The sequence below is a fragment of the Pituophis catenifer genome, unplaced genomic scaffold (genome assembly GCF_029215685.1).
Source record: "Pituophis catenifer annectens isolate HBS135680 unplaced genomic scaffold, rPitCat1.0.hap2 SCAF_5, whole genome shotgun sequence".
Lineage (NCBI taxonomy): Eukaryota > Metazoa > Chordata > Lepidosauria > Squamata > Colubridae > Pituophis > Pituophis catenifer.
The window spans coordinates 15,067,706-15,093,709 of NW_027256885.1; the positions used below are offsets into that span (position 1 = coordinate 15,067,706).

Below are 26,004 nucleotides of genomic sequence, written 5' to 3' on the forward strand. Positions count from 1 at the left end.
AGTCCTAGTGGACAACCATTTAGATATGAGCCAGCAGTATGCAGCAGCTGCCAAAAAAAGCCAACACAGTTCTAGGCTGCATAAACGGAGGGTATTCTGTCCCCAACCCCATGCACACACACCAACAGACGTTCAGGAGTTAAAGACCAAACCAGCCGGCAAAATCCTTTTCCTTATGATAACGGAACTTGGCAACAACCTAGTGGCTGCCTGCCAAAAGTTTATTATTTACAAAGAGGAGAGATAACTTCTCCCCACTTCTAATACATCAAAGGAAAGCAGTTCAATAATTACGGAATTAAATCAAGTCCAGAGATACTTCCAGCAAAGTCTTAAAGCAAAAGTCCGGCAATGCAGAATGGCGTGGAAGCTTTCAGCTTTGTTCGTCACAAGGTTTGACTGGCCACCACGCTCCCTTTTATATCCTGTGGGGTGTGGTCCAGTGACTCAGCCTAATCTCGGGCACGCCCTTTCTTCTGTTGCGCGTGCTTATCTCTGTGACACTGGCGTGGGTCCAGCCAAGACTTATTACCCTCATCACTGTCCATCTGTGGCTGCGTGGACGTGCTTGGCCCCGGCCCTATCTCTTGCTCTTCGGCGGACACTGAAGGCATTGCCAGAGAGGAGGGTCCTGAAGAGGGAGGCCTTGCCAACTCCTCTCCTTCACTCTCGGAGTCCTCTCCTGCCGATGACACAGGCTCAGGTAACGGAGCCACAACAGAGGGATAGAATCAAGATCACGTGAAGTGTTAATACCACTTTATAATGCCTTGGTAAGGTCACACTTGGAATACTGCATTCAGTTTTGGTCGCCACGATGTAAAAAGGATGTGCAGACTCTAGAAAGAGTGCATAGAAGAGCAACAAAGATGATTAGAGGACTGGAGGCTAAAACATATGAAGAACTGGGTATGTCTAGTTTAATGAAAAGAAGGACTAGGGGAGACATGATAGCAGTGTTCCAATATCTCAGGGGCTGCCACAAAGAAGAGGGAGCGAAGCTATTCTCCAAAGCACCCGAGGTAGGACAAGAAGCAATGGGTGGAAACTAATCAAGGAGAGAAGCAACTTAGAACTAAGGAGAAATTTCCTGACAGTTAGAACAATTAATAAGTGGGACAACTTGCCTGCAGAAGTTGTGAATGCTCCAACACTGGAAGTTTTTAAGAAGATGTTGGATAACCATTTGTCTGAAGTGGTGTAGGGTTTCCTGCCTAAGCAGGGGGTTGGACTAGAAGACCTCCAAGGTCCCTTCCAACTCTGTTAATATATTGTGTTGTGCTGTGCTGTGCTGTGCTGTGCTGTGCTGTGCTGTGCTGTGCTGTGCTGTGCTGTGTTGTATTGATATGATATGATATGATACGATATGATACGATATGATATATGATATGATATTATTTATAGCCCTATCAATTAAAATTTGATCTCACTTATATGAATGGCTTCCCATACAGCAGGGGTGTCAAACTCAAGGCCCGCGGGCTGGATCCAGCCCGTGATGTGGTCAGATCCGGCCCGTGCAGCCATCCTGGAAACAGTAAGGGGCTGGCCCGCATCGCTTCAGCCCATCCCATACCGGCGGGTGCACATGCGCACAGAAGGAGGCAGGTGCACGTGTGCACAGGCCTGGCCCACGCCATCCCGGCAAGTGCACAGGCGCACAGGAGGCAGGCGCATGCGCACACAGTGGGATGGGGTGGGCCGGGCCTGTGCGTCCGCCCGCCACCCCTTCTGTGCATATGCGTGCCTGCAGAGATGGCATGGGCCGGGCCTGTGCAGCCGCAGCCTCCTAAATGCATGTACACACGTCAGGATGGGATTGGCCGGGCGGAAGCGATAGGGGAAAGTGTTCGGCAGCAGGCAGAGTTGGGGGCAGGAGGCACGTGATGCGGACCACCAGACGCAGCTGCTCCATCCCATGTGGCTGGGACAGGTCAGGTGGCTGCCCAGCGCATCCAGCAGGCTGGACCACGTGCCTCTGCCCTGCGCCTCTGCCTCCGGCTACTGCTGCCACTGCAGGCCAAGACAACATGAGGAGCCGCAGAGTGTGCCAGCTGATGGGCTTGAAAACTTCTGCCCCCGCACACAAAGGGTGATGAGCAAGCAATGGCTGACAGTTCTCCATTGAGAGTGGAGACAGCAGCCAGCGTGGGTAGCGCCCATCCAATCAGCTTGAAGGACTGAGTCTGCCAATTATTCTTAGTCCCGCTCTTGTTGCCGGGCAGGCCAGCTTTTGACTCAGTCCTTCAGCGCTGGCTGGTGTGTGGGACTTCTCTCTAGCTTAAATTCCTTTATTCTTATCTCTCGTGTTGGATTTCTGGTTTTCTTTGACTTGGACTGTGTGACTGTGATCTGCCTCTTCGATTTGGACTCTAATTACTTACTCTGGCTGACTTTGGACTGTTTTTGACATCGAATTCGTGAGTTGCCTAATTCCTCGTTTAACTTCGGTTGCCCCTGGCTTAGCCAGGGGCGTGGGGATTCCCTGCCCTCGATCCTTCCAAAGGATAGTTTATTGTAGTCTGACCTTCGAGGGACATTCTCCCCGGTCTGGGCTGCCTTCGGCTTCTGCGTTTGGCCCAGTTTCGCTTCCTTAATTATCGGCTGTTTCGGCGGGCGCGCTGCAGCCGCGCCGGCCATTTTGGACTCCGTTTTTTCCCGCCGTTGAGGAGAGCGCTATTTTGCAGCCTGCGCTCTCCCTTCTATCAATCCCTGTTGGCTGGAGCTATTTGCCTCGCGGAGCGCCTCCTTTCACAACAGTTCACTCAAATGTTTTAAATTGCCTTTGTAGCATGGCGGGCTAGTTAATCCACCTGAGGAACATCGCTCCTCGCTTCTCCGCTGCTGTGGTCTCATACTGCGTGCCCCATGAGTTGTTTAGCAGCCGATCTCTGCAAACTTCTTAATTGACTGGGAAACGTTGCAGGCTACACGATTGCAACTGCGGAGCCTTGCGCCCCCGTTCTGTGCTGTTGTGGCCCTGATCCATGTGCCTTATACATTTGCATTGTGGAGCTTCACGCCCCCATTCCGCTCAGGCAGTAACCAATTGAATACTGGTGGAGCTTCGCGCCCCCTCCCTTTTTACGTTGCATAGCCACAGGAAGGTGGCTTTAATCTGCCTGTTTGTTTGATTGTTTGAGTGCCTCCTCTTCAGCAACGCCTTAACAATTCCTCGGGCCTTCCCCTACCACGCCTGCCGTTTGTGGAGTTTTTACGCTCCCTACCAAGCCTGTTTAATTGCTCTGCTGGTATCCTTGAGTGTCAATTTATCCGCTGCGGCCTTATTGTGGAGTTCCTCTCGCTCCCTTCTGTCATATCAGAGTATATTTATCAAGGCGCAATTTGGTGTGTGGGGTATTACCTTAAACCCCCCTTTTTTCTGCCATGCCTAAGGCCCTTTCCAAGTCTAAGCACGGCCGGAAGGCCAGTGCAGGAGAAGTTGGCCAATCAGACTCCACGTCTGTTACCCAGCAATCTACCATGGAGGACCTGAGGTCATCTTCCAGATCTTCTCATCTCTCACGATCTCAACATAAGTCTTCCAAACATGGAGTCTCCTCCTCTTCTTCTAAAGTGGAAAAACGTAGAGACAAAGTTTTAACCAGATTATGTGACAAGGCTTGCGCTCAGTTACCTCCTTCTACTTCTCAACCTCTTCCTGTTCCGTCTGATTCGACCCCTGCTGTCGTGCCTCGCTCTCCTACTCCTGACCAGCTGTCTTTGCAAGATTGTCCAGTAACTATTTCCAATGACAATTTGTAGGGTTCTGGCTCGGCCTCTCATCGACTGGATCCTGATCCAGCTATTATACAGTCGACTCCTTCCACTGATCCCATCCCGGTCCGCCCTTTGGATTCAGTTGTTCCTCCAGATCAGCTTCAACAATTAATCAAGGCGGCAGTTCAAAAGTCCTTGGCTGCCCGTTCAGGCTATTCCAGTAGGCATGGATCGGTGAGGGAGGCTTCTCCTGTTTCATCGGGCCGCAGTGACCAAGTCTGTTCTCATTCAGTCCGATCCGCTTCTCCTACCTGTTCCCACTACAGTCATCCTTCAGCTCTAGATGAGGAGGAGTATCCTGGTTCTGACCTGTCGGAGGATGAGAACCTTCCCCCGGATCAACCGGCTTTCACAGGCCTTTTCCCGCAGGCCCTGTTCAAATCATTGTTGTTCAAGGCTGTCAATACGGCCCGTTTGTCTTCACCAAACGCTGACCCAGTTCCTCCTTCGACTTCCTCTGGATCTTTGGACCCAATGTTCGCAGAACCCACTAGGCCTATAACATCTGTTCCTATGCCTCCTCTTTTCCTGGATGTAGTGAAACGGCAGTGGGAGTCTCCAGCCGCTGCTCCTATCCCCTCGTCAAACGACAAAAGGAACTTTCAAGTTTCTCCGGACCTTGAGGCTCTCCTTCAAATTCCTTCAATTGATGCCCCCGTTGCAGCTCTCCTTCCTAACTCTAATATTCCGGGCGATCCCGATGAAGGCCTCCGTCCTGATGAACGTCAATCTGATCAGGTTCTTCAAAAGGCCTTTCAGAGCTCTGCATGGGCGATTAAAGCAACCACTACTGCATCCTTCTTCAATCGGACGACCTTGCTTTGGTTACGCCAATTACAAGAAAAGTTAGCCCCTGGAGATGCACGTATCAGGCAGGACTTGAACAAAATTGTGGCTGCAGTACAATTTTCTGCTGACTCTACCCTGAATGCTGCCAGGTTTTCGGCAAAATCCTTGGCTTCGACAGTCTCGGCTCGTCGTTTGCTGTATCTCCGTCACTGGCAGGCTGATGCCAGGCACAAGTGGCGTTTGGCTTCGGTTCCTTTCAAGGGCACCAAGCTATTCGGGGACGCATTAGATCCTTTCCTCACTGAAACCAGGGATAAAAAGAAAGTGTTAGCAGCCGTTTACCGGAGGGGAGCACCCCGTTTCTCTCCTTACCCTCCTCGTGCCTTCTCTCGAGGTGCGGATGGGGGGGCCCTCCTCATCTTCGTCCTTCCCCTCCTTTAGGAGAGATGGGTCCTTTAACAGACAGCGGGGTTCTTCTGATAGGTCATTCAGGGGACGTCCCTTTAACTCCAAGCGGCCCTTTCGAGGGGGAGGAGGTCGTTTCGTCCGTCGCCGTCGCTGATTGCATTCCGGACCCTCCCATTGGTGGTAGATTGGGCCTTTTTGCCGCCGTTTGGGAGAAAACCACCTCGGACAAGTGGGTCCTCGCCACCTTGAAATCTGGGTTGGCCATTGAATTTATTGCCCCCCCCCCCCCACACCTTTGTCTGCTGTCCGATTTCTCGTAATCCTGAAAAGAAGTCTCTTATGGACTCTTCGGTTCAGCATCTTCTGACTATCAAGGCTATTCAACCTGTCCCTCCGAGTCAGGAGGGTTCGGGATTCTATTCAAGGGTGTTCCTAGTCCCTAAGTCATCAGGGGGGTGGCGTCCTATCCTGGATCTCAAACGATTAAACAGATACGTCATATACCGGAAATTTAAAATGCAATCATTGAAGACCATTCTGGACGGTGTTCGGAGGGGCGATATCCTCTCTTCCATTGACCTGACTGAGGCCTACCTTCATATCCCTATCCTCCCTTCCCATAGATGTTTTCTAAGGTTCTGTTATGGCGGAGCACATTACCAGTATAGGGCCCTGCCTTTTGGTCTTTCCTTTGCCCCTCGCACCTTTACTAAGGTGCTGGCTGCTCTGGCGGCCCGGCTCCGTCTTCTTTCAGTCCGTCTTTTGTGTTACTTAGATGATATTCTGCTTTTGTCCCCTTCTGTTCAGCAGGCTACCTTAGACATTCGTCTGACGGTTCAGACGTTAGCGGCTCACGGTTTCTCCGTTAATTTGGAGAAGAGCCACCTTTCCCCGTCCACTAGGCTAGTTCATTTGGGTGCCCTGATTGATTCTCTTCAGGGCAAGGTTTTTCTTTCTCCCGATAGACGGACTAGCCTGAAGCAGTTAGTCTCCCGGGTTGAGGGGAGTCGGGCAGTTTCCCCCTTTGTCTTATCTCAACTTTTAGGTAAGATGATATCTGCGATAGCTATAGTTCCCTGGGCCCAGCTTCACGCCAGGGAGCTCCAATGGTTTCTATTACCTTTGCAGAAGGCGGGCAGAGGCACTTCATCGAGACCGATTCCGCTTCCTCCTGCGGTCCGCAGATCTCTCCGGTGGTGGCGCTCTCCTGCCCTCGCTGCGGGTTGCTTCTTCCTCGAGCCCTCGAGGGTGGTGGTGACGACGGATGCCAGTCTCCTGGGCTGGGGAGCCCATTGTCAAGGTCATCTGGCTCAAGGGACTTGGACTCCTTCAGAAGCTCGTCATCCCATCAATTGGCTGGAGCTGAAAGCTGTCTTCCTTGCCCTGAAGTCATTCCGCCATCTGGTCTCCGGAGCTGATGTCCTCGTACTCACGGACAATGTCGCCGCCAAGGCACATTTGAACAAGCTGGGGGGCACCAGATCGAAGTCTCTTCTGGCCGTGGCGATTGCGTTGGGACTCTGGTCAGAGCGTCACCTGTGTTCCCTTCGGGCGGAACACATCTCCGGGGTGCAGAACGTTCAAGCGGACTGGTTGAGTCGCCGGCGGATAGACAATGCGGAATGGCGTCTCCACCCGCGCATTTTTCAGGAACTATCTCTTCGCTTCGGCCGTCCAGTGATCGACCTGTTTGCGACTCACGAGAACACTCAACTTCCGCTGTTCCTCTCTCGGTATCCTCACCCTCGTGCAACTGGCGTCGACGCCCTTCGAGTTCCATGGCCTTCGGGCCTCCTGTACGCCTTTCCGCCAACGGCCCTTCTTCCCAGGGTCATCAGAAAAATTCTATCCGAGCAAGCGGAAGTGATCCTTGTGGCACCTCATTGGCCCCGGAGGCCCTGGTTTGCGGACCTCGTGTCCCTATTTATTTATTTATTTGTTTAAATTTCTATACCGCCCTTCTCCAAATAGGACTCAGGGCGGTGCACAGCCTAAGTAAAAACAAAGCATACAAAATTTAAAAAACAGTATTAAAATAATTAAATATTCTGGCCGTAAATTAAAACAACCCAATTTAAAATCAATTTAAAATTTAGCTCAAGCCAGCCCAGCTAGTTGAAATAAATAGGTTTTCAGGGCCCGACGGAAAATCCGGAGGTCTGTTATTATACGTAACTCTGGGGGAAGGTTATTCCAGAGGGTGGGCGCCGTCACAGAGAAGGCTCTCCCCCTGGGGGTCGCCAGCCGGCATTGTCTGGCGGACGGCACCCTGAGGAGGCCCACTCTGTGCGAGCGTACTGGCCGGTGGGAGGCTATTGGTGGCAGTAGGCGGTCTCGTAAGTACCCCGGCCCTAAGCCATGGAGCGCTTTAAAGGTGGTCACCAACACCTTGAAGCGCACCCGGAAGACCACCAGGAGCCAGTGCAGCTCGCGCAGGAGAGGTGTCACATGGGAGCGCCTCGTCGCCCCCATAATCCCCCGCGCGGCCGCGTTCTGGACCAGCTGGAGCCTCCGGGTGCACCCCAGGGGGAGCCCCATGTAGAGAGCGTTGCAGTAGTCCAGGCGGGAAGTGACTAGTGCCTGAGTGACTGTGCGTAGAGAGTCCCGATCTAGAAAGGGGCGCAACTGGCGTATCAGGCGAACCTGATAAAAAGCCCCCCTGGCCACGGCCGTCAAATGGTCTTCTAGAGACAGCCGTGCGTCCAGGAGGACGCCCAAGTTGCGAGCCCTCTCCGTGGGGGCGAGTGATTCGCCCCCAATAGCCAGCGATGGCGTCAGCTGGCTATATCGGGACGCTGGAAGCCACAGCCACTCGGTCTTGGAGGGGTTGAGTCGGACCCTGTTTCTCCCGATCCAGGCCCGCACGGCCTCCAGGCACTGGGACATCACTTCAAGGGCATCATTGGGGTGGCCTGGGGTGGAGATGTACAGCTGGGTGTCATCAGCGTACTGATGGAACTCCACCCCGAAGCCACGGATGATCTCACCCAGCGGCTTTACATAAATGTTGAACAGAAGGGGCGAGAGGACCGACCCTTGTGGCACCCCACAAGCAAGGTGCCTCGGGGTCGACCGCTGCCCCCCCCGTCAACACAGATTGCGACCGGTCAGAGAGGTAGGAGGAGAATCACCGCAGAACGGTGCCCCCCACCCCCAACCCCGGCAACCGGTGCAACATGATACCATGGTCGATGGTATCAAAAGCCGCTGAGAGGTCTAACAGGACCAGGATAGAGGAGCAACCCCTATCCCGAGCCCTCCAGAGATCATCCACCAACGCGACCAATGCCGTTTCCGTGCTGTGCCCAGGCCGGAAGCCGGACTGGAGCGGGTCTAGATAGACAGTTTCATCCAGGTTCCGGGGAAGCTGTTGCGCTACCACACTCTCAACAACCTTCGCAATGAAGCGAAGGTTGGAGACTGGACGATAGTTAGCCAAAACAGCCGGATCCAGAGAGGGCTTCTTGAGGAGGGGCCTCACAACCGCTTCTTTCAAAGCGGCCGGCAGGACCCCCTCACTCAAAGAAGCATTAACAATCTTCTGGAGCCAGCCTCGTGTCACCTCCCGGGAAGCCAGTACCAACCAGGAGGGACACGGGTCCAATAAACATGTGGTCGCGTTCAGCCATCCCAGGACCCTGTCCATGTCCTCGGGAGCCACAGGATCGAACTCCCCCCAGATAACACTCTCAAGACCTGCCTCAGTCATCCCGTCCGGACATACCCAGTCAGAGGCCAGCCCTTCCCGAATCTGAGCGATTTTGTCATACAGATACTGCACAAAGTCCTCAGCTCGGCCCTGCAAGGGGTCATCCCGCGCTTCCAGATGGAGGAGGGAGCGGGTCACCCTAAACAGGGCGGCCGGGCGATTATCTGATGACGTGATAAGAGCGGCAAAATAGCTAGATTTTGCCGCTTTTATTGCCACTAGGTAGGTCTTAATATGAGACCTCACCAGTGTTCGGTCGGATTCGGAGCGGCTGGTCCTCCAACTACTCTCCAGGCGTCTTTTCCGGCGCTTCATCTCCCTAAGCTCCTCGGAGAACCAAGGAGCTAGGTGAGTTCGGTGCCGGGTCAAAGGCCGCAAAGGCACGACACGGTCCAAGGCCCCGGCAGCCGCACTATCCCAGGCGGCCACCAGGTCCTCAGCCGAGTCATGAGCCAGAGTCTCAGGAAATGGCCCAAGCTCCATCTGGAACCTATCAGGGTCCATCAGGCGCCTGGGGCGGAACCACCTGGTTGGTCCCGCCTCCCTGCGGCGGGGTGCAGCGGTTAGAAAGTCCAGTCGAAGGAGCGAGTGGTCAGACCATGACAAGGGTTCAATGACTATATCCCCTGTATCAAGGCCACTCGACCACTGACCAGAGACAAAAACTAAGTCCAGAGTGTGTCCACCCGTGTGAGTGGGGTCATGAATTAACTGAGTAAGGTCCATGGCCGTCATGGAAGCCATGAACTCCCGAGCCACCTCAGACGTTTCGCCGACAGATGGCAGATTGAAATCCCCCATGACTAGAAGTCTGGGGGTACCAACCGCCACCTCAGCTATGACGTTGAGCAGCTCGAGCAGGGCCGTTGCCACGCGGCAGGGAGCCAGGTACGTGATCAACACGCCCATCTGTACTCCACGACCCCATCTCACAAAAAGGGACTCACATCCGGCTATCTGTGGAACAGTGGTCTCCCTCGGATCAAGACTTTCCTTTATAATAACCGCCACCCCCCCCCACCCCTGCCCTGAGCTCTCGGCTGATGGAATGCTCGGAAACCTGGTGGGCACATATCCACGAGGGGAACCCCCCCCTCATGGCCCAACCAGGTCTCCGTAATACCTGCCAGGTCCGCTCCCCCCTCCTGAATAAGATCGCAAATGAGGGGGGCTTTATTTACCACGGACCTGGCATTGCACGACAGCAGCCGAAGGCTCGGGCCCTGAGAGTCTGAACAGCCTGGGATACGAGAAGGGCTCGAAGATAGCGAGTGCGCGCCCCCACCACATGATGCGGCCCCCTGCTCCCGCCATATCTGCCCCTCCCACTCAGCACATTGATAGAAAAGCCCTCGACAGAATGGACTCTAATGTCCCCCTTACCCCCGGAATCCGCACCCTCCGTGGCCCCACTAACAGCTGGGCCGGACCCCTCCCCCCGTGGGTTAACCCCCAAACCCACACAACCCTCCCACCCCTTAAAATCCCTTAAAAATCTATCAAAAAGTTTCCCTAAAAAACCCCTCAATCCCCTTTTTGCAGCATGCCACCTCTCGGGGTGCCAAAGCCCATCATAAAGGTAGGCCCTTGATAAAGTGGAGGGCCACACCTGCGAGAGGGGGGAGTCTCGCAGAATAAGAAGTTCTGTTGGCGAATACATCTAATCAATCAGTTAATTAATTAATCTGGGGGAAGTCCACGGCCTGGGGGTAATCCAGATAGTCCAAAGTCCGGGGAGGGACATTCAATCAATTCCAAGTCAATAAATTCAATAAATCCCACTGCTCTCTCACAGCAGTGGATGGAGTCTTAAGCCACTTTGAGGCCAGATGTTAACACCAGCTGCCCTCTCACGAAAGCTGGGAAGGGCCAGAAACCGCAGTCATCGTCCGGCTCCATACAAGGCTTGAAATCTGAGATATCTCACTCTACAACTGGGGGGCTTTAATAGCAGCCACCAATCTACAGGTCCGCGAGCCTAGAGAAGCCTCCGATGGTTCTGGCGGCTGCACCTTGAGCGAATCAGGAGGCAAATCAGTGACCCCATCGTGGCGTATACCCCTCTCGGACAATATCCTCTCACAAGGCGCTCTGACGCACCCAGACCCGGCCTGGCTCAATCTGACCGTCTGGAGGTTGAGCGGTGCTCATTGAGGGAAGTACACGTTCTGGCGGACGTTGTCCATACCTTACTATCCTCCCGACGTCCTTCCACGGAACGCATTTACTCGGCCACCTGGCGGATTTTCTGCACCTGGTGTAACCAGGTTGATGTGATGCCTCTACAACCTTCTATTATACATATTCTGATGTTTTTGCAAAAGGGCCTCTCCCAAGGTCTCTCTTCTAACACTCTCCGCCGTCACGTTGCTGCTTTGTCTTCGGTGCTTACCTGTGGTTCCTTGTCATCCCTGGCCCAACACCCCTTGATCCGTCGTTTTCTCCGGGGAGCAAAGAACCTGTGTCCTCCGGTTCTGCACCGCTATCCTACCTGGAATCTTCCTCTGGTCTTGCAATCTCTCACGGGTCCGCCATACGAACCACTTCGGACTACCAGTCTCAGACTTCTCACCTGCAAGGTTGCCTTCCTAGTTGCCATCACTTCGGCTCGTCGTATATCCGAGCTTGCCGCCTTGTCCACTCGTCCGGACCTTTGTGTCTTCCATACTGACCGTGTGGTACTCCGTTTGGACCCGACCTTTGTCCCAAAGGTCAACTCTGTATTTCACCATGCGCAAGAACTTATTCTGCCTAATTTCTGCCCCCGGCCTACTCATCCTCGGGAACGCCGTTGGCACACCCTCGATGTCCGGCGGGCACTGCAGATTTACCTGAAGAGGACGGCCCCTTTCCGACGTTCGGAGTCTCTTTTTGTCTCTTTCTTACCTACCTCCCAAGGCAGTAAAGTCTCCTCTTCAATCATCGGTCGTTGGATTCGTCAGACTATTGCCGCGGCCTATGATGTTAGATCCCTTCCGCGTCCCTCACGATTGACAGCTCACTCTACCCGCAGCACAGCTACGACGGCTGCATGGGCTACTCAGGCTCCCTTGCTGGAAATCCGTAGGGCGGCCACGTGGACTTCTAGCCCCTTCATCCGACACTACAAACTCGACCAGTTTGCGTCGGCCGAAGCCTCGTTTGGACGCCGAGTGTTGCAAAGGGTTGTTGCCGGAGAGGACTCTGCGGTCCAGCATGACCCCCCCCCCTGACTTCGGGACAGTGAACTTGGGTATGTCCCACGCTGGCTGCTGTCTCCACTCTCAATGGAGAAGGAGCGTTGGTCCTACCTGATACATTCCTTCTCGTTGAGTGGAGACAGCAGCCAGACCCTTCCCTTACTTCGAGCTGGACCTGTTGTGGTTTCTCTTTCCTTCCTGTCCTTGGGGTCTTTTCTTCTCCCACACACCGAGTCTGTCTTCCAGTCTTCGCCAAAAGCTGGCCTGCTCGGCAACAAGGGTGGGACTAAGAATAATTGGCAGACTCAGTCCTTCAAGCTGATTGGATGGGCGCTACCCACGCTGGCTGCTGTCTCCACTCAACGAGAAGGAACGTATCAGGTAGGACCAACGCTCCTTTCTGGCACCAGCCGTTCCACACCTTGTGTCGCCTCGCAGCAGCAGCACCCCCACCCCACCTCCTACATCACCTCACCTCACCTCACCTCACCTCCTGTGGGACAAGCCTCCCACCCACCCACCCGCCAGAGACCCCTGGATTCCCTCCCCAACATTGCCCGGCCCACGCGAATGACGTCAAGCTGGCCATGCCCCTCAGGCCATGCCCAGTTGGCCGTGACCATCCCGGCCATGCCCCCCCCACCCCAGCCCCCTGAGAACAACAACAATGCCAATGCGGTCCACAATCCAATCATGTTTGACACCCCTTCCCTACAGATTAATGAAGTAAGATGTTAATTGATTCACATGGTAGATAAGGTTTGCAGATCTAAAATTACATTTTTCCTTTTACTATTTTTTTTTTTGCTTTTTCTATAATGCCTATAAACAAACAAAAAGATAGATGCAAAGTTCCACACCCATGAGTACCTTTGTGTTCTTTAACAGGGAGGTTCTGAGAAACCCAAACGGCCCGTTTCTGCTATGTTTATCTTCTCAGAGGAGAAATGCAAACAGCTGCAGGAAGAGCGACCTGAACTGTCGAAGAGTGAACTGGCCCGGTTGCTGGCGCGGATGTGGAACGATCTTTCAGAGAAAAAAAAGGTTGTTTAATCAATAATGCACATTTTTCTAACCATCATTGGGGTGAATATATGGAGGAGCATGTATTCCGCTCAGAGTCTCCTTGAACTGCAAGATGAAATAACATTTAATAATAATTTCTCAGTCCCATGGAATTTTTTTCTGTTGACTTAGATAAAACCAGGACCTTGACCCTCTCCCTCACTGTTAAAAAATAGGAAAAGAAAAAAAAAACTTGCTAGAAGCCTGCAGGTAGGTTCTGAAATTTTCTAGAGCCATCAGCACCAAGCATTCCATCTTGTATTACACCTCTTAACAGTTACAGTTACCTTCATAGTGCAAAGATGGTCAGAGCCCTGTTAGGTATTCTTCAATAATTGCCATTTCCCAGGACATCTATGACTATTCCATGGACAGGTCTTGAGGCTTGGTTTAGAAGCCTGAGAAGGAGAATGTATGGGACTTTGGGGAAATTATACACAAAACTTGATTGCCAGTTAGAAAGTTGGGTTTGAGAGGAATGAGACAGAGTTGGTGTGGTTTAGGTACATGCATCAGAGGCTGGTTATCAAACTACATCTTGGTCTGTGCTCTCATCCTTAAGCTGAAGAGCATCTTTGCACAAGGAAGACCTTAGTGAGCAGTAGGACATTTTTTATTAGCTTTCTTTATGCTCATATTTTGGTGCCTTTGGGTCAGTGTTGACTCCTGGCAACTTCCTGGATGAGTCTCTGTAGTATTTTTGGCAAGATTTTGGAAGTGGTTTGCCATTACCTCCTTCTTAGGGCTGAGAGACAATGACTAGCCCAATGTCACCCAGCTGGCTTTGTGTCTAAGGCCAAACTAAAACTCACAGTCTCCTGGTCTGTAGCCTCAGACGTTGCACTGTTTTTGTTCCCCATCTCTGAACTTGCTCAATCTTATCAATATCTTTTTTTAAGTGAGGTCTCTAGAACTGGACACAGTATTCCTAATGGGGTCTGACTAAAGCCCTATATAGCAGGATTAGGACTTCATTTTTCCTCCTGGTGATCCCTCTAATGATGCATCCCAGACCTTTGTTTGCCTTCATCGCTACCTGGTCACATTGTTTTACACATTTTTCAGTCATCTGATACGAACACAACTAAATCCTTTTCTTCTGTTGTTCTAACACTGTACCCCCAATACTTGTTCTGTCCCCGTCTCACACACGCACACAGTCAGCCAGGAGTTAAATAAAACTTGCAGACAATAAATTCCTTCGATAACAGGATTGGCAGCAACCCAGTAGCTGCTTGCCAAGAACTTTACTCACAGAGGGAGGTGTTCCTCCTCCATCAGATAAACCAAAACAAATACACAAAGTCAAAGAATTGTCAAGTCCAGTCCGTATTAAATCCAAGGCAGGCAGATAACGTAGTTTCAGAGATACAATGCGACTTGCTAGTTGTTTAGTTTTGTCGGTCACAGATCCTGAATGGCCACCACACCCCCTTTTATCCCCTGTAGGGTGTGGTCCAGTGACTCAGCTTAATCTCTGGCACGCCTCCTTTTTTGCTGCATGCGCTTGTCTCTCTGATGGATCCAGCCAAGACTTATGTCTGTCACTGTCCGACTGCGACTGCTCGGAGATACCTGGCTCCTGGCCAATCTCTTCTCCCTTGGGAGACACCTGAGGCATTGCCAGAGAGGAGGGTCCTGGAGAGGGAGGCCTGGCCAACTCCTCTCCTTCACCTTCAGAGTCTTCTCCCTCCGATAAGACGGGCTCGGGGGTCGGAGTCACAACAATACTGTACCCTGCAAGAGGATTGTTTTTTCTCAAGTGCATGATCTTACATTTAGAAATATTGAACTGCTGTTTCCACATTTTTGACCAATTTTTCAGGAATGCCAAATCGTTTTCCATGTTACGAATATCCCCAGGAATGTCAACTTTACTACACACCTTTGTGTCATCAGCAAAAAGACAAACCTTACCTAGCAATCTTTCTGTTATATCACTTACAAGCACATTGAACACAACAGGACCTAGGACTGAGCCTTATGGTACACCATTTGTGACTGGTGTCTGTTCAGACAGTGCCCCATTAACAATCACACACTGGGATCTATCCCTGAGCCAACTTCCTATCCACTGAACCACCCAGTGGTTAAGACCTAGCCTGTACAACTTTTTAATGAGTTCATTATGTGGAACTGTATCAAATGCTTTCCTAAACTCCAGATAGGCTATGTCCACAGCACCACCTTCATCCAAAACATTTGTGACATAGTTTAAAAAAGTCAATAGATTACTTTGACATGATTTGCCCTCAGTAAAACCATGCTGCTTTGGGTCCATCAAGTTGAGCCACTTTTAAATGTTCGTTAATCCTTTTTTCCAGGAGTGATTCCATTAACTTCACTACTACAGATGTTAAGCTCACTGGCCTATAATTTCCAGCTTCTTTCCTAGTCCCCTTCTTGTGGATGGGTACAATATTAGCTATTTGCCAGTCCTGGAGAACTTCACCTGTTAGAAGAGACTGGTTAAACAGATCAGTTAATGGTCCAGTGAGCACACCTAGAAGTTCCCTCAGAACTCTGGGATGAATATCATCCGGATATATTGTTTTATTAAGATTTAAGTGGGCTAGCTCACCTGCTGCCTCTACCTCTAAAAACCCTGGAAAAGAACCTCCACTGATTTAGCCAGTTCCTTTTTCTTCTTTTCTTCTTTCTGTGCTTTAGCAGCACTAATAACTTGTTTGGCTTCCTTCTTTTGGTTCTTATATACAGTGCATTAAGAAAGTATTCAGACCCCCCTTCACTTTTGTCAATTTTGTTATACTGCAGCCTGATTCTACAGTTGTTGAGATTCACTTTTTTCCTCATTAATCTACACTCAGTACCCCAGAATGACAAACTGAAAACAGAATTTTAGAAATGTCTGCAAATTTGTTAAAAAGAAGAAACTGAACTATCACATTGGCATAAATATTCAGACCCTTTGCAACAAAACTTGAAATTTAGCTCAGGTGCCTCCCAGTCCTCTTGAGCGTTGCTGACATGTTTCTACACCTTGATTGGAGTCAATCTGCGGTAAATTAAATTGATTGGTCATGATTTGGAAAGGCACACACTTCTATAGAAGGCCTCACAGCTGAAAATGAATAGCGTAGCAGAGCAAAAGCCATGAGTTAAAAGGATTATTGCAGGGCACAAATCTGGGGAAGGCTACAATACAATTTTTCTGCTGCACTGAAGGTTCCTAAGAGCACAGTGGCCTCCATAATTCTCAAATGGAAGAAGTTTGGCACAACTAGAACTTCCAAGAGCTGGTCCCCTGGTCAAACTGATCAGTCGGGGGGAAGGGCCTTAGTAAGAGAGGTGACCAAGAACCCGATGGTCGCTCTGACTGAGCTCCAGAGATCCTGTGTGGAGATGGGACAGAGTTCCGGAAGGACAACCATCACTGCAGCCCTCCACCGATCTGGGCTTTATGGCAGAGTGGCTAGACGGAAGTCTCTCCTCAGTGCAAAACATATGAAAGTCCACTTGGAGTTTGCAAAAAAAGCACCTGAAAGACTCTCAGACTGTGAGGAACAAGATTCTCTGGACTGATGAAACCAAGATTGAACTATTTGGCCTCAATTCTAAACATTATGTCTAGAGGAAACCAGGCACCACTCATCACCTGCCCAATATCATCCCAACAGTGAAGCATAGTGGTGGTAGCATCATGCTGTGGGGGTGTTTTTCAGCAGCAGGGACTGGGAGACTGGTCTGGGTTGAGGGAAAGCTGAACGGAGCAAAGTACAGGGATATCCTCAATGAAAACCTGTTCCACAGCGCTCAGGGCCTCAGACTAGGCCAAAGGTTCACTTTCCAACATGACAATGATCCTAAGCACAGAGCCAAGACAACACAGGAGTGGCTTAGGGACAACTCTGTGAATGTCCTAAAGTGGCCCAGCCAGAGCCCTGACTTGAACCCTATTGAACATCTCTGGAGGGACCTGAAAATGGCTGTCCACTGATGGTCGCCATCCAACCTGACTGAGCTTGAGAGGATTTGCAAGGAAGAATGGCAGAAAATCCCCCAACCCAGGTGTGCAAAGCTTGTTGCGTCACACCCAAAAAGACTCAAGGCTGTAATTGCTGCCAAAGGTGCTTCAACAAAGTACTGAGTGAAGGGTCTGAATATTTAAGCCAATGTGATATTTCAGTTTTTTCTTTTTAATAAATTTACAGAAATTTCTAAAATTCTGTTTTCACTTTGTCATAGGGTACTGAGTATAGATTAATGAGGGGAAAAAAGTGAATTTCAACAACTGTAGAATTAGGCTGCAGCATAACAAAGTTGACAAAAGTGAAGGGGGTCTGAATACTTTCTGAATGCACTGTACCTCTCTATCAGCTACATTTCTTATATCTGCTATATGCTGATTTTTTCTCCTTTACTATCCTACGTACATCTGCTGTGAACCAGAGTGGGTTTCTCTTTCTTTTGCTTTTACCAATGTGCCTCACATAAAGACTAGTTGCCTCCAAGATGGCAGATTTTATCAGTGTCCACTTAGCACTGACACCTGTCACTTTATGCCACCCTTCAAGTTCATGTTGTAGCTGGGGGTGTGGCCAGTGCCAGTGGTGGTACAGCAAATTCCAGAGCTCCTGGAAAATGCTGATATCTCAGCTGTTTTAGGGGATCCCCAGGGATCATAGCTGTCCTGTAGGGACAGTGAAGAACGGAAGCACAGGTAGGCATGAACAGGGAGGTTGCAAACTCCCTGAAGTGTCTGCATCAGCCTCTGACCCAGCAGCAAGAGAAGTCTTTAGGAGCTGTCAAAAGCCAGGCTTGCCACACGCAAGATAAGGGAGAAAAGAATGAGGAGTGATGATGAAACGGAGTATTGTTACCGAATGAGTGATTGGCCAACTCATAGGTATAACTTTTTTTACTTTTTTAAACTTTAAAAGAGGTCCCAACCTGAAATAAGCAGCTAATTGGCATCCGGGAATTTAAAGCGAAAGGGAAAAAAAGAGGAACTTTAAAAACAAAAGCCCTTAAAGGAGAACGAACCACTTGGATTTGAATTTGACTGGGAGGACATTGAGAATAATAATAAAAAAGAAATTGAGAGAAAACATTTACTTAAACAATAACAGGAACTAATTGAAGGACAGGAAGTAACCATCTTTGTGGATTTACAATTTGACGCTTCAAGGTTCTGGTTACCACCTTTAAAGCGCTCCATGGCTTAGGACCTGGTTACTTACGGGACCGCCTACTACCATCAACAGCCTCCCACCGACCAGTACGCTCCCACAGAGAGGGGCTCCTCCAGGTGCCGTCGGCCAAACAATGTCGGCTGTCGGCCCCTAGGGGGAGAGCCTTCTCTGTGGGGGCACCGACGATCTGGAATGAGCTCCCCCCAGAGATACGGAGGATTCCGGATCTGCGCACCTTCCGCCACAAGCTGAAGACGCTTTTATTTCATCAAGCTGGCCTCGCCTAAATCTTCTCCCTTTTAAGTGTAAATTTTAAATTTTTAATGTATTTTAAAATATGGGTATTTTAAATTATGGGTACTAATTCAGCCAAATTTATTTAATTCATTTTATTCGATTTTAAATTCTGTATATCTATGTGTTTTATTTCATGGCTGTGCACCGCCCTGAGTCCTTCGGGAGTAGGGCAGTATAGAAATTCAATAAAACAAACAAACAAAACAAACAACTTTCGCTTGGGGATTTGTGGATTGGAGAGAATCATCTGCTGGTGGAAAGGAAACATTGCATCCAATTTCAGCGTGGGAAGCCGAAAGAGGAGTATTTGTTTAAACAGCTGCAGTAAGATTACAAAAAAGAAACTAAAAGGTTTAAAGGACTATTTGAATTGGACACTATTTGGAAAGAAGAAAGAAAACAAAAAAGACATCAAATGGACTTGAATTTGAACTATATATAAGTTAAAACAAAAAGAAATTTAAAAATTATTTCACCTTAAATTGAAAATATGGAAAACTGGGAGTATGAGTATGAGGAGTTGAGGGAGATGTTGCAAAGGATGCGAGAAGCGTTTAAGGGAAACAAAGAAGCAGAAGAATGGATAGAATACAAAAAGAAAGAAAGAGAAAAGACAAATGAGAAGCAAGAATATAATGTGGGAAAGAAAATAATTGAAGGAAAAAATATAGATGATCACACTGAGATTAACAGTGAGAAAGCAAAATTTGATAGAGAGAAATATCTCCCAAAAAAGAATAAAAGAGAAGGAAAGGGGAAAAGAGTAAAGGGGAGAATTAAAAGGGTAATAAAGTCAAAAATTAGAGAAAAAATGCAGGAAGGACGATACAAAAAATGAATGGCCTAGATACAGGAGATATAGTTATTGAACCTTTGTCATGGTCAGACCATTCCCTCCTTAGACTTGACCTTCTGACCGCTACACCCCACCGCAGGGAGGCGGTACCGACCAGGTGGTTCCGCCCCAGGCGCCTGATGGATCCTGACAGGTTCCGAATGGAGCTTGGGCCATTTCCTGAGACTCTGGCTCATGACTCGACGGAAGACCTGGTGGCCGCCTGGGATAGGGCGGCCGCTGATGCTTTAGATCGGGTCGTGCCTTTGCGGCCTCTGACCCGGCGCCGAATCTGCCCAGCTCCTTGGTTCTCCGAGGAGCTGAGGGGGATGAAGCGCCAGAAAAGACGCCTAGAGAGTAGTTGGAGGGCTAGTCGTTTCGAATCTGACCGTACACTAGTGAGGTCTTATATCAAGACCTACTTAGTGGCAATAAAAGCGGCGAAGTGTAACTACTTTTCTGCTCTTATCGCGTCGGCAGATAATCGCCCAGCTGCCTTGTTTAGGGTGACCTGCTCCCTTCTCCATCTGGGAGCACGGGAAGACCCCTTGCAAGGACGTGCTGAGGATTTTGCGCATTATCTGCACGATAAAGTCGCTCAAATTCGGGAAGGCTTGGACTCTGACTGGGTGGGTACAGGCGGGTTGTCCGAGGTGTGTCTTGAGAATGTTATCTGGGATGAGTTTGACCCTGTGACCCCCGAGGACGTGGACAGGATGCTGGGGAGGTCGAACGCAACCACATGTTTATTGGACCCGTGTCCCTCCTGGTTGGTGCTGGCTACGAGGCTGGCTCCAGAGGATTATAAACGCTTCCTTGAGTGAGGGTTTCTTGCCTCCTGCCTTGAAAGAGGCCGTGGTGAGGCCCCTCCTCAAGAAGCCCTCTCTGGATCCACCTGTTTTGGCAAACTATCGTCCAGTTTCCAACCTTCGCTTTCTGGCGAAGGTTGTTGAGAGTGTGGTGGCGCGACAGCTCCCGCAATACCTGGATGAAACCGTCTATCTAGATCCATTCCAGTACGGCTTCAGGCCCGGGTACAGCACGGAAACGGCATTGGTCGCGTTGGTCGATGATCTCTGGAGGGCTCGGGACAGGGGTTGCTCCTCTGTTCTGGTCCTATTAGACCTCTCAGTGGCTTTTGATACCATCGACCATGGTATCATGCTGCGCCGGTTGGAGGGGTTGGGAGTGGGAGGCACTGTTTTACAGTGGTTCTCCTCCTTTCTTTCCGACCGGTCGCAGTCCATGTTGGCTGGGGGGCAGAGGTCGACCTCAAGGCACCTGGTTTGTGGGGTGCCACAAGAGTTGGTCCTCTCGCCTCTCCTGTTCAACATTTATGTGAAGCCGCTGGGCGAGATCATCCGTGGTTTTGGGGTGCAGTGCCATCTGTACGCTGATGACACCCAGCTGTACATCTCCACCCCAGACCACCCCAGCGATGCCCTTGAAGTGATGTCCCGGTGCCTGGAGGCCGTGTGGGTCTGGATGGCGAGGAACAGGCTCCGACTCAACCCCTCCAAGACTGAGTGGCTGTGGTTGCCGGCGTCCCGATATAGTCAGCTGGTGCCATCGCTGACTATTGGGGGCGAGACATTGGCCCCCACAGAGAGGGCACATAACTTGGGTGTCCTCCTGGATGCACGGCTGTCTTTAGAAGAGCATATGACGGCTGTGGCCAGGGGGGCTTTCTATCAGGTTCGCCTGATACGCCAGTTGCGCCCCTTTCTGGATCGGGACTCCTTATGCACGGTCACTCATGCCCTCGTCACTTCCCGCCTGGACTACTGCAACGCTCTCTACATGGGGCTCCCCTTGAGGAGCACCCGGAGGCTCCAATTGGTGCAGAATGCAGCCGCGCAGGTACTTATGGAGGCGACATGGCGCTCCCACGTGACACCTCTCCTGCGCGAGCTGCATTGGCTTCCAGTGGTCTTCCGGGTGCGCTTCAAGGTATTGGTTCTCATCTTCAAAGTGCTCCATGGCTTAGGGCCCGGTTATTTACGAGACCACCTTCTGCCACCGATAACTTCCCACCGGCCAATACGCTCCCACAGAGAGGGCCTCCTCAGGGTGCCGTCGGTCAGGCAATGTCGGCTGGCGACCTCCCGGGGAAGAGCCTTCTCTGTGGGGGCAGCCGCCCTCTGGAATCAGCTACCCCCAGGGATACGACTGATCCCGGACCTCCGGACCTTCCACCGGGCTCTGAAGACGTTTTTATTTCAGCAAGCCGGGCTGGATTAAAAATCTTTTAATTGTTGAATTTTATGGGTAAGGTGTTTTAAATTGGTGGAAGCCAATATAAATTTAATTTTGTTTTTATAGTATTTTAATGTTTATATTGTATGTTTTTTAATTTTGGCTGTTCACCGCCCCGAGTCCTTCGGGAGAGGGGGCGGTATAAAAATTAAAAAAATAAATAAATAAAATAAATACATAAAGAAGAGGAGGAAGAAAGAAATAAGTGAATGGGAGAAAATATTAAGGAGTGGAATACAGGAATGGTTAAAAGAAAATGGTTAAAAGGGGAAAGAAAATAAAAACAGCAGAAAGAAATTGAAGTAGCAATAGTATGTTGAAGGGAATGATATTAGTAGTAGAAATTGTACGTAAGAAATGAATTGGAATAAATATATTGATTACTGTAAAAGGGAATATTTGATTGAAATTAAGACATAAAGCTGAAATGAAAGTTAAGAAATGTATGATGAAAGTAAGAAATGAAATTGAAATGTTAGATAAATGATATAAGAAAATGTTGTAAGTGGACCAGCAGATGTAGAATGGTCCAAATGTAAAAATAATTGGAAGTAATTGAAATGATAGGGAAAAAGAAAAATAACTATTAAAATGAAAATAAGGGTGGAAAGTTAATTAAATCGAAAAGATTTTAAGGTAAATATGAAATAAGTTGGAAATACAGTGTTAAGAATTTTAATAATATGATGGAAATCTTGAGGAATATATGATATAAAGAGAAGAAAAACGGGGATGCCTGGACACCATAGAAAGAGCACTGAATTGAAAATAAAAACAGCAATAGAGAGAGACAGAAGAAGGAGTAGGGAGATTGAAGGAAGGGAGAAGGAGAGAGAGGAGCAGAAGAAAGGAAAAAGGAGAGGAAGAAAGGAAAGGGGAATAAGAGTAGGAGAGAAGGTTAGATAGAGGGGAGGAAAGGAGGAGGGGGAGAAAGGAAAGGGAAGTAGAGAAGGCATAGGAGAGGGGGGAAGAAGAAGGTAGAAAGGATGAAAGAAGGGGAGGGAGAGGAAGAGAAAGAGAAGAAAGATTGCTGTAAAACAAAAAAGATGAAATGGAGGAAAGGCATCCCCGAATACGTTTAAATATATCAAGATAAAGAATGAACTATTTAAAAAAATTAAAGGAGAATGTAAAATGATTAAGAATGGAAAAAATAGAATTTGAGGGTGAAAGAAGATACTGTTTATAGAAATAAGAAAAGAAAAATTGAAAGTTGATTAATAAATATGAAAAAAGAACACTTTGGCAGAAACGGTAACAAAGTAAAATATATTTGAATATGATAAATTGTATATGATATGATGTGATACACTCAATGCTCTGTTTCAAAAAATATGTGGGTGTGTATGGGGGGGAACCAATAAAACTTGTTAAAAAAAAGTTCATGTTGTAGATAATCCCCAATTTTGGTTAAAAAAATTCCACTTGAAGTCTAAAACTTAGTTTTCGTGTATGTTATATCGGTTTTAGTTTTAATGTCAAGCCAAAGACATTGGTGATCACTGGAACCTATGTTTTTCCCTACCTCAACCTCAATTTCTAGTACCCTATCCCAGGGGTGGGTTCTAAAATTTTTTACTACTGGTTCTGTGGGCGTGGCTTATTTTGTGGGTGTGACTTGGTGGGGGTAATGTGACGGTGGGCGTGGCCAACTTTTTTTTTTTTACTTTTAAAAGCATTTTTTCTACAACCTTAAGAAGTTGCAGAAAAAAATACTTTTAGAAGCCTCTGACGATCAAGCAACTCAGCTGGGATCGCCAGAGGCTTTTAAAGGCATTTTTTTTTCTACAACCTCTTTGGCTGAAGTGGTGGCAGAAAAAAATGCTTTTAAAAGCCTCTGATGATCCCAGCTGAGCCGCGCGATCATCAGAGACTTTTTTTTTTACTTTTAAAAGCATTTTTTCAGCCGAAGAGGTTGTAGAAAAAATGCTTTTAAAAGTAAAAAAAAAAAAAAGCCTCTGATGAGGTGGGCGGGGTAAGCGAGCGGCGGCCGGGCCGGGACCGGTTCGGGGGCGTGGCCAGTCAATGTTATTACCGGTTCTCTGAACTATTACAAATTTTTACTACCAGTTCTGCGAACCGGGAGCAACCCACCACTGCCCTATCCCCATTTGTCAAAACTAAGTCTGGAATATGGTCCTCTCTTGTTGGGCATTTTACTCTTTTAGAGAGGCACCTTTTAATGCCTCCAACATATCCCTGCTCCTGCTTGTAAGTGCAGTTGAAAGATTCCAGTTAACATCAGTCATGTTGAAGTTGCCCATTATTACAACTTCTCCTTTTATTGCCATCTGGGTTATCTTCTCAACCAGAATGCTATTGTAATCCCCTGAATGTCCTGGGGGCCTGTATATGACTCCGATTCTGATGACTGATCCCTCTTTAGTTTGTAAACAAACCCAGAGAGTTTCAAGTAGCTCATGTGTTTTCTGAATTAGTGTTGCTTTTATGCCCCCTTTGACATAAATGGCAACTCTCCCCCCTCCATTTTTCTACTCTGTCTTTTCTGTATAGTATGTAGCCTGGTATACTTATATCTCAATCATTGGAATACCTGAACCATGTCTCTGTAATTGCAACAAGATCCAAGTTGTCCCTGTACATAATGGCTGTTAGATCACAAAGTTTGTTGCTTAAACTGTGAACATTTGGTAAATGAACCAAATCATCTTCTGATTTTCTCATTTTGGAACTTGCTTAAGATATTTAATCCCAGGGGGCTTCCGGTTTGGTTTCCGCCGCCGCCAGACGGTCTTTTGGGACCGCCAGCCTCGTCACCCGTAAAGAGCCGTCTCTACAGCTGAGAGACGGCTCGAAAAACTCCGTCTCCTTGAGGAGACGTGAAAGAGAGCCGGCGAGAGCAGGTACAGCCCTCTGCGAACTCCCCAGAGATTTTTTTTTACTCTTGGGGAGGAAGCAGAATGTGGCTCCCTATTCAGCTCGCCGCTGCTCCGGGTGTTGGGGGAACTCTGCTTTTTGCAGAGCCAGGCAATGGGACCAATCCAATCAACGAAATCTAACAGATTGCCTGAACAAATAGGATGAAACCTGGATTTGGGACCCTAAATTGCAAGTATTTCTAACATTTCTATGATTGATTTTAAAAGCGAAGAAAGAAAGTTTAAAATGGCGACTGGCTGAGGCTTGAGAAGAAGAAAGCTGAAAGCGAAAGTCCTTCCGTTTGAATAGTTCAATACGTTACAAAGTATCTGAAATAACAGCGCTGGCTAGAATTGAAGAGAAAAATTTCTATTTCATGTTTCTTCCTTCTTAGAGACTTGATATTGATATTGTTTGGAGAAAAGCCTTTAAAAAAAAAAAAGAGTTTGTTTGTGTGGCAGGATGGCGTTAAAACTGACAAAGCCAGACAACCAAGCTGCAGGGGGGGGGGTTCCCCCATTTACAAATCATGTGAGCAAGTTTTGAGTTTGCAGATTCAGAAGAATGGCTTTAAAGACCTAAAGGAATTTGTTTTGGAGGAGATGGCAAGACATGATGAGATTGTGAACCAGAATCTTGAAAAATTCAGGCAGGAAATTAAAGAGTTGGTACAACGAAAGTATGATAATCTGAAACAACAGATTGTAACAGCTTTGAAAAGTTTTTCAGAAATAGTTATAAAGATGGATAAAGATACCAACTTAGAATTAGAGTCTAAAATGAAGGAAGCTGATTATAAGATTTATAATCTGGACAATAAAATGCAAAGAATTGAAAATGATTTGATAAATATTCAAGAAAATAGCTCAGAAGTAGAGTCTAAAATAAAGGAAGCTGATCACAAGACTTACAATGCAGATAATATAAAACAAAGGATTGAAAAAGAAGTCACAATGATGCAATATAGGTCCATGGAATTTGCGGTCAGAATGAGGGGAATACAGGAAAACAACAGAGATGATTTGAGAAAGATGTCTGCTGAAGTTCTGGCTGTGATTTTAAAGGTTAGTCCTGAAGAGGTATCCTGTAAGATTGATAAGGCCTACAGAGTAAATTCTTGGATTGCAAAGCAAAGGCAGTTGCCTAGAGACGTGGTGATTTACTTTACTGATAAAGGAATAAGAAATGATATTGTGCAAAAGTCTTTTAACTCCACTCTAGAAATGAATGGAAGGAAGATTTGGATATATAAAGAGCTGCCGTCCAAGATGTTAAAAGATAGAAAGGAATTTGGATTTTTGGTGACTGAGCTAAAGAAACAAAACATCCCATTTAGGTGGGATGCTCCAGTTGGTATAATATTGAGATACCAAGGAGAAAGATATCAACTAAATACTGTTGAAAAAGTGGAAGAATTTTACTACAAGGTTTTAAAATGGACCCAACATCTCCACGTACGCCATCAGTGTTAGGAACACAGGAGGGGAATAAAGAAAAGCAAAATGAACAAGAGATTGAAACTCAGGCTAAGCAGATGGAGATGGAGGTAATGGAAAAACAACAAGTTACAGAGGCCCTTTTGGATGAGCCGCTTTTGGATTCTCCTTCAGAGGTTATAGTTGGATTACCTATAAATATAAGAGAGGCGGCTTT

General features: G+C 48.3%; 1 protein-coding gene across 2 annotated transcripts in view; it reads left to right on the forward strand.

The window, feature by feature from the left end:
• UBTF (upstream binding transcription factor) overlaps positions 1-26,004 on the forward strand; it is a 324,947-nt gene that overhangs the window by 180,085 nt on the left and 118,858 nt on the right. For both annotated transcript variants that reach the window (XM_070944829.1, XM_070944830.1), the window contains one exon: positions 12,754-12,909. In XM_070944829.1, coding sequence (XP_070800930.1) covers positions 12,754-12,909 — 156 coding nt within the window. The remainder of the gene's footprint in view (positions 1-12,753; positions 12,910-26,004) is intronic.